The following is a 14,184-nucleotide window of genomic DNA, read 5'->3' on the forward strand; positions in this document are numbered from 1 at the left end:
CCCTGGACAGGAGTGTCTCCCCTATTAGAACAGAAGATTGGCCCTGGGGTCAGGGAGAGAAACGCCCACAGAATCTACAGCAACGGGCACCTGGGGCCCGCTCCCTGGCAGCACTGGGGGGGATCCAGCAAGACACCAAAAAGAAGGGTCTGAGAAGTGCATGGACTCTAAGCATAGGGTTCCCAGGCTCAGCAGAGTTCTGCTCTCCAAAAGTGGCTCAGAAGCAGCAGACGGCATGAACCTGACGGGATCCGCAGACAGGACAGTGGGAGGGCCTGGCTATGTGCACAGATGCTGAATAGCCAGAGTCCCCCTAACGTCCTTGGTACTGTGCAGGACCCTAAGACCTGGGATAGAAGAGCAGGGCAAGATGGAGGCATGACGAATGACTGACATCAGTTTTCAGTCATCTTACAAGAATGAAGGCTTAGAATCAGAGATTGACTGTCTTTTCATTTCAAAACAATGAAAACGATGCCCTGTTGCTGGCACACCTGGCTTTGTGGATCAAGATTCTACCTGCCATGACTGAGGCTGAGTGCTAGGCTCATTCCTGTGGCCAACGCTCAAGAGGAGTCAGGTAGGAGGCCGCTGCAGTGACCCAGGTGAGAGATGAAGCTTGGACCAGAGTGGCCAGATGGTAGAGATGGAGAGAAGTAAAGAGAATCCAGTGATCTTTAGGTGGTAAAGTGACAGGACTTGGAGGGGACTGGTAAGAAAGAGGAAGGTATCATGACTATCTCCCCATTACTGGCATGAGCAATTGGCTGGATGGAGGTGCCACTTCCTGAGACCAGGAGTAGAGGAGGAGAATCAGTTGGGGGGCAGGTAGGTGGGATGGGTTAGATTCTGAACATGTTGGATCTGAGATGCCCAAGAGAAGATGTCAGGTAGGCAATTGAATACATGATGTGAAGCTTAGAGAAGTCTGGGCTAGAGGTATAAACTGGGAGTCATCAGCTTTGTGGATAGTTATTGAACAGTGAGCATGGATGAGTTTCCAAAGAAAACAGCAGGAAAAGAAGAGAAGAGAGCCTAGGCACAACCTGAAGAACCCCAACATTTAATGGGCAGGCAGAAGGGGATGCGCCTATGAAGGCAAGTCAGAGAGGTCGGAGGGAGACAGGAGGGTGCTGCGTCGTAAAACACAAGAGAAGAGAAGGAGGGGGCGGCATGCCACTGAGAGGGCAAATACATGGAGAAATTTAAAATGTCCACTGACTTGAGTAACGTGAGAGTCACTGATGACTGTGGAAAGCACCATTTCCTTGGAGAGACAGGTTTGGAATTCCAAACGGAGACAGTGGAGGAGTGGAGCAGGAGGCAGGAAAATGGAGACGAGGAGCTCAGACAAAGCTCTAGTCTTTGGCTCTGAAGAGGCGAGAAAGGGGCCATTGCTGGAGCAAGAAAATTGAAGGATGAGGAAAGTTAAAGGCGATTAAAGTTGTTAATTTTTTTCATTTTAATAGCTTTACTGAGGCATAAGTAACATAATAAGCTGTTTAAGGTGTAACAAGCTGCAAAATTTTGACATGTGAATACACCTGTGAAACCACCGCCATAGTCAGGGATCTATTCTTCATCCCCCGAAATCTCCTCGTCCCTCCCTCCTGCTCCCCTCACCCCCAGTTCCAGGCATCCACTGATTTGCTTTCTGTTCCTATAGTTTGCATTTCCTAGAATTTTCTATAAATGAAGTTTCATATAATTTTATCTCTTAAAAAAGTTACTCTTTTTTGTCTGACTTCTTTCACACAGCATTATTATTTTGAGATTTATCTATATTGTTGCATTTATCAATAGTTCATTCCTCTTCATTGCTGAGTAGTTTTATACTGTATGGCTGCACCATAATCTGTTTATCCATTCACCTGTTGGAGAATATTTGAGCTGTTTCCAGTTTGGGACTATTACCAATTAAGCTCCTCTGAACTTTCGCGTAGAAGTCTTTATACGGACACATGCACTTGTTTCTCTGCACTAGATAACTAGGAGTGGAATGGTTAGGTGTATGTTTGATTTTTAAGAAACTGTCAAACTATTTTCCAAAATGGTTGTACTATTTTCCATTCCCATGAACAATGGATGAGAGCTCCAGAGTCTCCACATCCTCGCCAACATTTGGCATGAACAGTCTTTTACATTTTCGACATTCTAGTAGCTCCTCCTCCTTTTTCTACACCTATCTTATTTGGGGAGAGGATAATGAGCAAGGAAATGGCCACATTTTGGAAGGCAGAGGGAGAAGAAGATAAGGAGACAAAATCAGCCACACTCCAGGGCATCAGCAGTGCCTTGATCAAGAGTGAGTTCTTTATATATTTTGGAAATTAACCCCTTATTGGATATATGATTGGCAAATATCTTCTCCCAGTTGGTGGGTTAAAAGCTTGTCTGAGTCTGTGCCCTGGGGACAAGCTCAGTCCCTGGTAGATGTTTGTTTCCTATGGATCACCTGGTCAACATGTTAGGTTACTGCCTTCCCGGCCAGGGCCCCAAGCATGAGACAAGAGTTCTCCCAGGACTGCGGTTGTGGAAGGCTCCTCTCTGGCCACTGTAGAGCGGGAAAGGGGGAGGCCAGGTCAGGAGACTCATTCATCGCCCATAGGATCTCGCTTTCACCCACGTCCAGTGTAGCAAGAAAAGAATAGCATTTCTCTGTCCTCTGGGAGAAGACGCAGCGTTGGGGAAAGAAAGAGAAGTTTCTAGACCAAGTTTGCTCCTATCCCAGGGTGGAAAGGGTAGCTTGTCTCGCTGGGGAATCCAGCCTGTTCAGCCCTAAGAGAAATATGTCCCCTCTATCAACTTGGCCAAGAAGTGTCAGTATACAAGTGTGGGGGGGAGGAGGATTAAATCATGTCGGGGGCCTTCAGGAATCATGAACAAGTAAACTCTCTGTCACAATAATAGATTTTTAGTTAAAGCTAAGGCCATCTCTAAGGTCAGAACCACACCCTAAGAGCACACGCAGGCCACTTATGATACTGAGTTTTGGGAACCGAGCCTTTACACCCCTAATGTGAGAATGAAAAAGAATCCAGATTACTATACCTGTAGCTGCTGGGAAGAACACCCCAAAGACAGTGAAAAAAGACTCCCCAGGGCTGTAATCTGGCAGAGTGTTGTTCTGCAGCAGTTCTGGTGAATATCCAATAAAACCATGTTCTGAAATAATACAAAGAGAAACATGAGCCAAGCGATAAGCCATAGTGCAGTCGTCCCTAGATTACAGTCTCATTTATCTAACATTAAAAGGTAGGGGGATGGGGGCCAGCCCCAGAGACCTAGCAGTTAAGTTCAGTGTGCTCCGCTTTAGCAGCCTGGGTTCAGCTCCCAGGCGTGGACCTACACCACTCGGCAGCAGCCATGTTGTGGCAGTGACCCACATACAAAGTAGAGGATGACTGATTGGTATGGACGTTAGCTCAGAGCGAATCTCCCTCAGGAAAAAAAAAATGTAGAGGGGTGTGTGTGTGTGTGTGTGTGTGTGTGTGTGTGTGTGTGTGTGAGAGAGAGAGAGAGACAGAGAGAGAGGAGGTCTGACAGAACCATCTTCCTTTCCACTTCTAGCACTGGACTTTTGTGTATCTATACAGGTAAACACAGGCCAATGAAATGACATGAAGGGGAACAGAAATTACCTCTGCGAAGGGGAGCATTTCCATTTTTTGCTTCATAGACTTCAGCATAGCTAAAATCTTTCAATGAGCATGTATTTATGTGTTAGCTTTTAATTTTAAAAATTAAGATACCTCCCTGTTCAAAAACTTTCCCGTGGGTCCCTCGGAGCTACAGAACCAAGTTCAAACTCCTTAAGAGGAGTGTCAAACCCCTCCACAACCAGGCAACAGCCCACCATTTCCTGTCATCCTTTGCCTCGCCTCTCCCAGTCACACGGTCACACAGATGACTCCTCCCAAGAACACCATGAATGCCCATCCCTGTGTCCCCTGCCTTCCAGAACCTTCTCCTACATCTCTATGCATCAATATTGTGCTCAATCTTCAAGCCCATCTCAAATGTTGCTTCCTTTGGGCTTTACAGGAACTTCCTAATCAGAAGCAATTCCTCCTAAGTGCCCGGGGCACCATGACTGACCACGTGAGGTCTTTCCCCAACTAGACTCCTTGGGGCAAGAAATCCAGTCTTCCACGCCTCTGTCCCCCAGAGTCAAGCACTGCACCTGGCACCCAGGAGGCAGGTGGCAAATATGGGTCACACTGAGAAGAATCTTCTCTCAGATCTCTTGGCTATGAGCACATCTCACATCCATGCTTTCGGTTTGACTTGTCCACAGACCACGTTATAGCAGGAAGATCTCAGATACGACTTCTTCAAAGCATTTTGCACATTTGGTACATTGACTTTAATAGAATTTGTCAGGTGCTTTCAATCCTACAGGCTCTTTGTTTCTTTGTCAAAGGAGGTCCCTTTGAACAGCATCTCTGGACACGTTAGTGGGCTGAGCAATTTTAAGATACAAGTCGAATGTTCTTGGGCTCAGAAACACCCAGGATACCCAGCCTCTGCTTTCAAATCTCATCTCTGAGAAGGAGCTGGTTTGTTCCTGTTAACTAGAGTCCAAGAGAAGCCCATCCTGCTCCTTTTCCCTCAACCCCCGTAATCATGGAGGATGGGCACTCAGCCATCACTCCGGTGGGCCCCCAGGGCTGTGGGGACAGAATCTCCCTCCTGCCTGTCCTCCACACCCGCTCAGGGCTTAGCTTCTCTCTGAGCTTCCATCCACAAAAGAGCTCCTGCTCGCTCACGAGTCCAACGAGATCGCCAGCGCTTCTCACGGCTTCCAAGATCCATAACTTCATAGGAAAAATATTTTTCAAAAAAATAATAAAACGAAAGCTCAGTGAAGCACAAGGCACTCTTGGGAGGCCGGTCAAGACTTAAAATCATTGTCGATTGCTTTCTTTTGCCTGAACACAGAATCTGTCCTGGGATATGAAATCTCAAGGACTGTGCAGCATTTCTGAGAGGTTTGGCATCCTCATAGCTGGTCCTCCCCTCATTAACAGAAAGGCAATAATAGCTAAGTTAACTTTAGTTTATCCGCTGGCTGACCCCACTGACTAGCCTTTCTGAGGAGAAAACCAGCCCAGCCCGCCTTGGAACGGAGCTCAGCCAAGCTGGGATGACGCACAGGTCTGAAAGCACATCTGAGCGCTGGGCTATGCGCGCGCTGGGCAGGCCAGCCTGCAGGACATAAACACTTCATCAGGCTCCCTTGATCTCTGCCGGTCCTAAGGCGGCCCTGACATAGGCGAGTATTTGGTCATCCGCTTGAAGGGCTTTGCCCTGGCCAGCCTGAGGGTCAGAGGGATTTCAAGTCTCATAGATGAGTCACTGGGAGGCCTTTTTTCTCCCTCCATCCCACCAACAAGACCCCGAGATGAGAGGATAAGTCACTTGGCTCCCACGGGGGTCTGTCGGGGAGGCCTGCCTCGGTCCCCTTTCTCTGCAGAGCGGATGACAAATGCAGCCCCCAGACTCCCACAAGCACGCGCTCACACTACATGGCCGCTGCCCCAGCCTCTCCTCTCAAGGCCAGTTCTTGATCTTGCTCAAAGAATCTTAACTTTGAAAAGAACTTTATGGGCCAAGCTGTTTGTCAATGCTTTATTCATAGCAATGTAAAAAGGAGGGGGGCGGTATCTAAATGTTTAACTGGGGTGACTGAAGTATTTTAAATCCTCATAAAGCGTTTTTATGACCATAGAAAATTGTCTGTTATATGTATGTTAATGAAGAAAACTGGATACCACTTATAGTACAAACACACACACGAAAGTTTTAATTTATACATGCAAGAAAAGACTAGAAGGAACTATACCAAAATACTAACTGTGGTTGTCTGTATAATGCAATTATGGGCAAATTCTTTTTCTTTGTTTTTTTATGTTTACAGATTTTCCGCATTGTCTTTAATGAGCATAATCGACTTATCATCAAAAAATAATATCTTTTAGAAAAACAAATAAAACATCCCACAATTGAAAACCCACTTTCTCCAGACAGCTTTTCTATAAACAAAGATGTTTTTTTTCCTTTCCATTTATACTCTCCCTGCTTCTCAAAATGATTTCAGTGGTTTATGAGAAAAACATAAGTAAGATAGAGCAAACAAAATAAGGACGGAAAAAAAAAAAGAAATTGTGCAAGAGAAGGGGGAAACACCCACAGCCACAGCCCTACCTCTGCGGAACACAGCCTGAGGGCTCTGAATGAGCCTCTGAGGAAAGATCCTGCCGGGATCTCCCCCAAACTAGAATTCGAGCCATAGAGAGGTCTTTTTATGGATTTTTGACCAAGCCCCCTCAGGCAGGAACAGACCCCAGGGCCTACCCCTCACACAGGCCACTTTCCCATAATAAGAAGGCGCCCCAGAGGTTTGCATGGTGGACCTGCCACATTTCCTCTGCCCCAACCTTCTCAGGCCCTTGCGACTTCCAGCCCCTCAAAACCCCACCATCTTAGGTCCCCAGTCCTGAGCCAGCCCCCACAGAGGCTTGGCCCCACTGGCCTTCACCCCAACTCCTGGGGCCCCAGTCTCTCTCCTACACCCCAAATCTGGGGATCCAGCTGGACCTTGAGCTTACACAGAGCAGGAACTCTGGGCAGGCACCGATGTCTTTGACTGGCTTGTACCTGCTGGCTGAGGTGTGGGTTGAGGTTAGCTGGTCAGGTCCAGGGTGCCAGGCTGAGCAGACACCACGTGCCATGCCCTCTTACAGTGAGCCTTGATGCCTGATTTGCTGATCAAAGTTTCTTAATTCTTCTAGTCATGGCTCTGTTCAAGAATCTGGTGGAAGGTGGGGCCCCTCTCCCCACAGACAGCACATTTTGCACACAATTTGGGAGTTCGCAGGCCTCTGAAGACGTTCGGTGGGGCATGGACCCCGAAGTTCAGGATCTCTACTCTAGGGGCGGCCTCCGCAGCGGAGACTGTTGAGCCAGGCCCTGCCTGCACCTCTGGTGTCCCAAGCCCTGACGGCCACCACGCCCTGCCTCCGAGTGGACAGTGACCCCGAGTGATGCAGCCAACAAGGTTTCCTGCTCCGGGCCCTGCCAGGCCACGTCAAGTCTCTGTGTGCGTGGGCACTGTGCAGGTCCCCCGAGGACATCACAGGGCAGCCTCTCTTCTGAACACAATGATGAGCAGCCATTTATTGAATGCCTCCTACATGCTGGTCACTGGGCACTAAGTCCTTCACAATGTCATCCATGATCCTCACAACTACCCTGTAAGATCCGAGGGGAGGAAACCAGGCTCAGGCAGGTGCCGAATTTTGTCCAAGGTCACACAGCCAGACCTGCCTGTATTACAGCCCCTGCCTCTCCTCCAGGAGGCTGGTCCCCATGTCCCCAGGTCTCCAGCACTGCCCTCCCTCACTGAGAGATGCACACAGCACCGGCTCCCTTCAATCCTGTGAAACACGCCCCCAGAGATTACAGCATCTCCCTCTCTGCATCTGTGGGGGGCAGGTAGGGAGCCTCCCCTGTGGAATGCCACCCGCCAGGGGGTATGTGACTGGCTGGGGCTTGCACAGCTGGGAAGAGGCAGAGCGCAGTCTGGAGCTTGGTCTGTCTGAATTCAAAGTTTTCCATCTACCATACAGTGCCTCTGTAATTCATCCCAGAGGTGTTTCCCCAGAGCTTTCTAAAGCTTGTTTCTTTGCCTCTGTGAGTCTTTCAACTCCTCTGCTGATAAAACTGGGAAGCCGGGCTGGGGGCCTCTAAGCTGACATCTTCCAACTCTGTAAGGCCTGGGATGCCCCGTGCCTGCAGCTGATGTATTGAATGTACCTGGGTTTGACCTGAATATCTGTTTCTGTATCCATGAAAAAAATACTTTGGTCTCATTTAAGCTGGGTGCTTTCAGGAAGAACAGAGACACAACAGAGGCAGGAAAGAGAGAGAAACAAACCATAGCAAAACCCAGGCAAGAACAGGCACAGGGAAAACACTGGAAGGTCTGTCTGCAGAAAGCCCTGGCCTTTCCCCCTCTAGAATCCGGTAACACAGCTTGTTGGGATGGCAACAGAGAGCTGTGGTTCTGCAAGACCCACTGTCTGTTCCCAAGGCGGGGTGCTCGTGGGACACCACCCACCTTGCCTCCGCCAAAGGCGGTCAGCCTTGGTCACAAGTTGCAACAGAGAGCAGTTCCCTCAGGGCTGGGCTGGGTCCCAAACCCTCCAGTAAGGTCACTGCTGGGAAGCTCTCTGTGGCACCTGTGGTTCCCCCACCTCTGCCACCCCCGCATTTGGGGTCTGCTGCAATTAGAAGAGGCGGTCGGGAAGTCATCAGCCCCCGTGTGTGGGTGTCAGATTGTGGCTAGTGACTAGCTTAGAAATCGAGACTTCTAAAAATGATGCTGGCACTTGGAGGCCACTGCCACCCCACTGCAAGCCGTGGGCTCCAAGTGGGCGGGGGCTTCCGGCACTGGCTTTCTTATTGACCTGGGTCCCCCCTCCCTCGACCAGTGAGACACCCTTTCCTGGGAATGGACAATGGGAGAGGCTGGTCCCACCAAGAATAGAAAGAGTGGAGGAAGGGCCCGGGAGAGAGGAAGGCAGGGAGGGGCCCGCAGCCCAGACCCAAAGGGCAGGCTGGGGCCTGGGAGATCACAGGAAGAGCAATTCTGCAAGGAAAAGGAAAGGAGAGGCCGAGGTTCTGGGAAGGGACACACCCCCAAAAACAACGCCTGGGGGTGGGGAGGGCAGGAGAAGGCCACCAAGAGCAAGCTGCAGATCCTCAAATGAGCAGGACAGTACAGCAGGGTGTATGCTAAGGAAAACACGACTGGGGGCCTTTGCCAAGGGTCAAGCATCGTGCTGTGCACACAGCTCCTCGGAAGGTCCTCCCCATGGTGGGACTGGCTTGGAACCCAGGATAGTCTGCGCCACCTCCGTTACTGCCCTGACCACTGTGGGACATTGCCTCATGGGGACAGAGATCTGCAGCATGAGGGAGGGAGGCCAAGTCTGAAATAGCCTGACACAGAGAGATCAGTGAAAAGGGGGAGAAACGGAGTGTCCAGGGCCCCATCCTGTCACGAAGTCCCCCACAGAGATCCTGCCCAAGCTGCCCCCCACACTTACTCAGATACTCCCCAAGCCCCAATGGTCTAAGGCGGGCACAGATGGGCAGTTAAACCCAGCATGCCCCAGCGCTGGAGCTGGCCAGTGGCGTCTGCCTCCTCTGGGTTAGCTTCCAGGAGCTGCAACAGGTGAGGCACCCACAGGTCACAGGGAGGAAGCATGCACCCAAACAGAGCCCAAAAAGCATGGATTTGGGAGAAGTCCAGGCTGTCCTCCTCCTCCCCGGGTGGAGCACAGGGGCCCCTTTCCAGCCTGAGGATCCTGAGGTCTCTGGGGAGGAAGGGAAGAACTGAGGCAGGATCAAGAGTCAGGACACCTGGTTGGCCCTGGTTCTGCCACAGACTTGCTGTGCGACTGGAGATGAGCCTTCTCCCCTTCGAAACTCAAATTCTGCCTCTGTCCATCTGGGATGGGTGAGATTCTGCACTCCTAACCAGCACCCAGGCAATGCAGATCACCCTCCCGGAAGCAAGGCACTCAATTTTTCAGAACCTGTCTAATTCTGACAGTTGCCCAACCAGAAGCGCATTCTCAAGACTCAGGGTACATCGTCGAAATACACCACTGATTTCCAATGGCAGATGTGAAATCCCAAACTGGCTTCCAGAACATATCAGCACTGCCCCTGCCTCCTTGCCACCCCTTCCCTTCTCTGGGCTGTTCATACAACATGTGCTCCAGAACCGTGAGACAAGCTCACCATCACATTTTTAATACGTGAATGAAACAAAGCAACTATGAGTTACAATTACTGTCACGAGGTCTTTCATTACCACGGTGTCATGGGTGCCCTCCATGAGTGCAGACGATGAAAACTTCACAGTCTAACTCATCGGCCCACTTTAACAATAGAGGAAACTGGAGCTCAGAGATGGAAGCCAGCTGCTCAAAAGGCATGGAAAGCTGAAGGTGGAACAGTAACCCTGGCTTAGAGTTCACTTTGGAGTCCACAGAGTACCAAGTCCAAAAGTGCTGGGCTGTCCCACCGACATGGGTCATAACAATCCTGATCCACTACAGGTGCCCCAGGAAAGTATTCTGAAATTGAACTGAACCAGGCTGTGCTGATTTGGACTGTATTGATCATGGACTGGAGAGATGGAAGGGGAAAGATGAGAGGTTCAGAAGAGGCCCCCCAGGGCACCCGCCCATGGCACAGCTTTCCTTCCCCACAGGAGCTCTGGGCAGGGAGCTGGGAGCTGTCCCTAGACCACAATCTCTTCTCTGGCTTCTAGTGAGTTTGGTCCTCCAAAGAGAGGGTGGGGAGAGGATGTGAGCAGGTTTCCAGCTCCAAGGCCCCCACCCAGAGAGAAAATACAAAGAGAGGGGGCTGGGCATTCCAGCAGTGGCCAGAAGGGAAGTCTGAAGTGGGGCTGGGCCTGCCCAGAGGGCGCAGGGAGGAGCAGCCTGGAGCCTCTGGGCCCCTGGGGAAGGCCTCCACCCTCCGGGACAACTGGCTGGCAGGAACAGCCGGAAAAGCCCCCAGGGCCAGACAACCCAGGCAATGAAGGGCCAGGGGGATGTCAGGGCAGCCCCCTTGGGAGGAGTGGTGAAAGCTTCCAGTAACAAAAAGCTTCCAGTAACTGCCAGCCTCTGCAATCTAGGACTCTAGGACGGGCAGTCGTGTGGTTCCTTCTGAGCAAAGGATTCTCTACTTGCAATGAAAACTTCAAGGGTGAGGACAACCCTTTTCCTGATGAAGAATGGCTTCTAATAGCCAAGAAACTGTTCCATCAGCTGACCTGGGCTCTATTTTAAATGTTCTATGAACCTTTTCTTACAATGGCCTTGCAATCAGCCAGTTGAGATGAGAAGAGATTTTTGGCTGGAGAAGGCTCTGGAGGAAAGAGCAGTCAAATGCCCCAGAACGCTGAAGAGCCTGACTTTGGTGGGAATTCGGGGCTCCCCTGGGCCCATGAAACAAAGAGGTATCTTGGGATAACAACATGCTGAGCAAGGGTTTGTGCCTGGCCTGTTCCAAGGGCTTTAGGTATATTAGCTCACAGCAACCTGATGAGGAGGCACATTTTTCAGGTAAGGAAATTGAAGCAGAGAGAGGAGACTGGAGTCAGCCCTTGGCTGCCACTGCTGGGCTCGGTGCTCATCCAAGGATGCAGGGAGTGCGGGAGGGGAGCCAGGAGCAGGAGACAGTCAGGCGAGGCCCCAGTGAAGGGGTTACACCCCGTGCAGGGCCGCCCCACCCCCGCGCTGGCCAGCAGAGCCCCCACTGGCCTGCCCAATGCAGCTCTCAGCTCAAAGGAGCCCTGAGAAAGGAAAATCTGGCCTTCTTATCTCCTGGGGGAAAGGAATGCACTCTCCCGCCAGGATAAGTGGCTGTTTTGACAGGAAGTCTCCACCCTGGCTGTGGGTTCCTCCCAGCCACCACTTACTCCTTCTGGCTGTCCCTGCCTCTGGAGTCCCAATTCCCCTCCTGTTTCAACCCCAGACCCCTAACACCCCGCAAATAATCCTAACCCAATTGGCCATCCCCCAAATCAGCTGCCCTTGCCCAGCTCCAGCCTCCCGTAGTGGTCAAGAGTTCTGACCTGGGAGTAACTCCCAGCCTGGACATTCTCTTGCCTGGACATTCTCTCCAGGCAGGCAGCTGAGAAGAGGGTAGGAGGTCAGGAGGCGCGCGGCAAGGAGCCATCAGCACGACACTCACGGTTATGCAAGCAGGGCCACCCTCCTGCCAAGCATCACGCTGGAAATATTCAAACTCCCACCCCCCAGGCCTGCTGCCATGGGCAGCTCTCCCAAACCACAGGTCCTACCCAAAAAAGAAACAGAGCAGAAGGTCTCCTAGGATCCCACGGGAGAAGATCAGCATCATAGGACCGTAGAATGCTAGAGCCAGAGGGGTCTTGAGCCTCAAATCCATTTTACAGATGCTAAGGTTGAGGCCCAAAAAAGGAGAGCCCCACACCACACAGTTAGGAGTTGGTCAGGCAAGACCAGAACCCAGTGTGGCCAAGCCCCCACCCATAGTGTCCTGTGGGTCCCCATGGGCCCTGTGATGGCATTCATCTCTCTGTTCTCACTACCTGGCTACCCACTCAGTGGCAGGAACCATGCTATCTTATTTCCTGGTGTGTCTTCATTGCCTAGACCCAGGGGGCATGAAAAAATATAAAACATTATTAATAACAAACAATGGAAACAACCCAAATGTCCATCTGAAGACGAATGGATAAACCAAATGTGGTATATCCATACAATGGAATATAACACAGCCATAAAAAGGAATGAAGCACTGACATATTGTACAACATGGATGAACCATGAAAGCATGACGTCATGCGAAAAAAACACAAAAGGAAAAATACTGTATGATTCCACTTATATAAAATATCGAGAAAAGGCAAATTCATAGAGAGAAAAAATAGAATAGAGATTACCAGGGGATGAGAGGAGGGATAGGGAGTTATTGCTCATAGACATGGTTTCTGCTTGGGGTGATGAAAATGTTTTAGAAGCAGATAATCTTGATGGTTGCACAACACGGTGACAGTAACTAATGCCACTGAATTGTACATTTTTAAATAGTTAAAATGGCAAATTTTGTGTTATATATATTTTACCACAATAAAAAAAAAATAAGCAAAGCATTTCTTTCCACAGTGCCCCAGGCAGGGACCACCTCCTGCATCCTTGTTTCCGGCCTGGTCTCCTCTTCGCTTTGCTGATGTGGAAATAGAGACCAAAGGGAGCTTCCTGGCCAAGGCTGATCAGAAAGCCAGGGGCAAACAACAAGCACAGACCACTCTTAGATGTGGATGCCGACTCTCCGCCAGAGCAAGCTGCTTCCTGGAGGGTGGGGTCAGGGAGGTCTGGTTCTTGGCTGCTGCACAGCTAGTGGGGCACACTAGTGAGCCCTCTGACCAAAATTCGGCTAGGGTGATTTGGGCAGAAAGCACCCATGTTCTCAGGAGTTTAGGCAGAAACCCTGGCTCCTTTGCTGATGTCCAGAACCTATGGGGTTTTTATTCAGGGGTGAGGGGTGTGGGTGGGGGGATTTGAGGCAGAGCTGTCAAGAGTGCAGACTGCAGTTTCTCGATATCAACCACGTCCAGCTCCCACTGAAAACTTCAGCAAAGTCAAGGGCACAGCTGTCTCAGCCTTGCTTTTGGCACATGTTCCCACTTTCATAACTCTCATGGTCACTGAGACCCCAGGCCTGGGAGCAGTATCTAACACAGGTCCAATTTGATGAGAGGTGGCCTTGAGTGAATATGCCTTTAAACTGGGGCTGCCCTGGGCTAGTGCCCATGCTGTGTCCCCGCCTCCCTTCAGGAGGGCTGGCAGGGGCACTCTGCTCTCAGCACCCACAGCCTTCTGGCTCTGCGAGGGGGAGGCAAGATGGAGCACCTGCCATCTTCCCAGGTTGCTGAAGCCCCAGAGAGGATGCAGTTTGTTCCAGTATGTTCCTGGACGGCAGGCTCCTCAGCCTGCGTGGTCCTTTGCAAGCCTTTGTGTGCCTTTCTGCAGGATGCTAATGGGGAACAAGGCATGTTTGGACCATCTCCCCATCAGATCAGGAGCTCCTCAAGGTCAGGGACAAGTCCCTCCCTTGGAACCCCCTCCTCCTCCCCAGATGGATACAATCACTGAGATGCTCCTTGGGTAGCGGGAACCAAACATCCTGCCTGGGATGTTCCCAGCTTACACCTATTGGCTGGGAGTATTTGTCAGTAGAGCCTGGAAGCGTTCTGATGACGAACTGACGAGGGGTGGGGTAGGGAAAAGCGCAAAGCAAAGGAAGAAGGATGACACTCCTCCAGGGGACTTGGTTGATGTGGCCCAGGGACCCACCTTGTTATGCAAAGTATGGTCTTGGACCAGCAGCATCAGCATCAGCATCACCTGAGAGCTTGTTAGAAACACAGAATCTCAGCTCTCTCCTCTCCCCTCCCCATCCCCCAACCGGAGAAATTGGTATCTTCATTTTAACAGGATCCCTAGATCTTCAGGCTTGAGAAACACTGTCCTGGAGTATAGTCCAGGGGCCTCCAGGGACCTAGTCTTCCAGAATAAACAATGCTAATGATAATAACTATTTACTGAACACTCA

The 14,184-nt window shown here is 50.7% G+C and overlaps 1 protein-coding gene across 1 annotated transcript in view; it reads right to left on the reverse strand.

Annotated features, from left to right (window-relative positions):
* SLC12A8 (solute carrier family 12 member 8) overlaps positions 1-14,184 on the reverse strand; it is a 124,689-nt gene that overhangs the window by 45,797 nt on the left and 64,708 nt on the right. Inside the window, exon 5 of the mRNA XM_046658815.1 lies at positions 3,052-3,165. Coding sequence (XP_046514771.1) covers positions 3,052-3,165 — 114 coding nt within the window. The remainder of the gene's footprint in view (positions 1-3,051; positions 3,166-14,184) is intronic.

This window comes from Equus quagga, chromosome 4, assembly GCF_021613505.1.
Source record: "Equus quagga isolate Etosha38 chromosome 4, UCLA_HA_Equagga_1.0, whole genome shotgun sequence".
Lineage (NCBI taxonomy): Eukaryota > Metazoa > Chordata > Mammalia > Perissodactyla > Equidae > Equus > Equus quagga.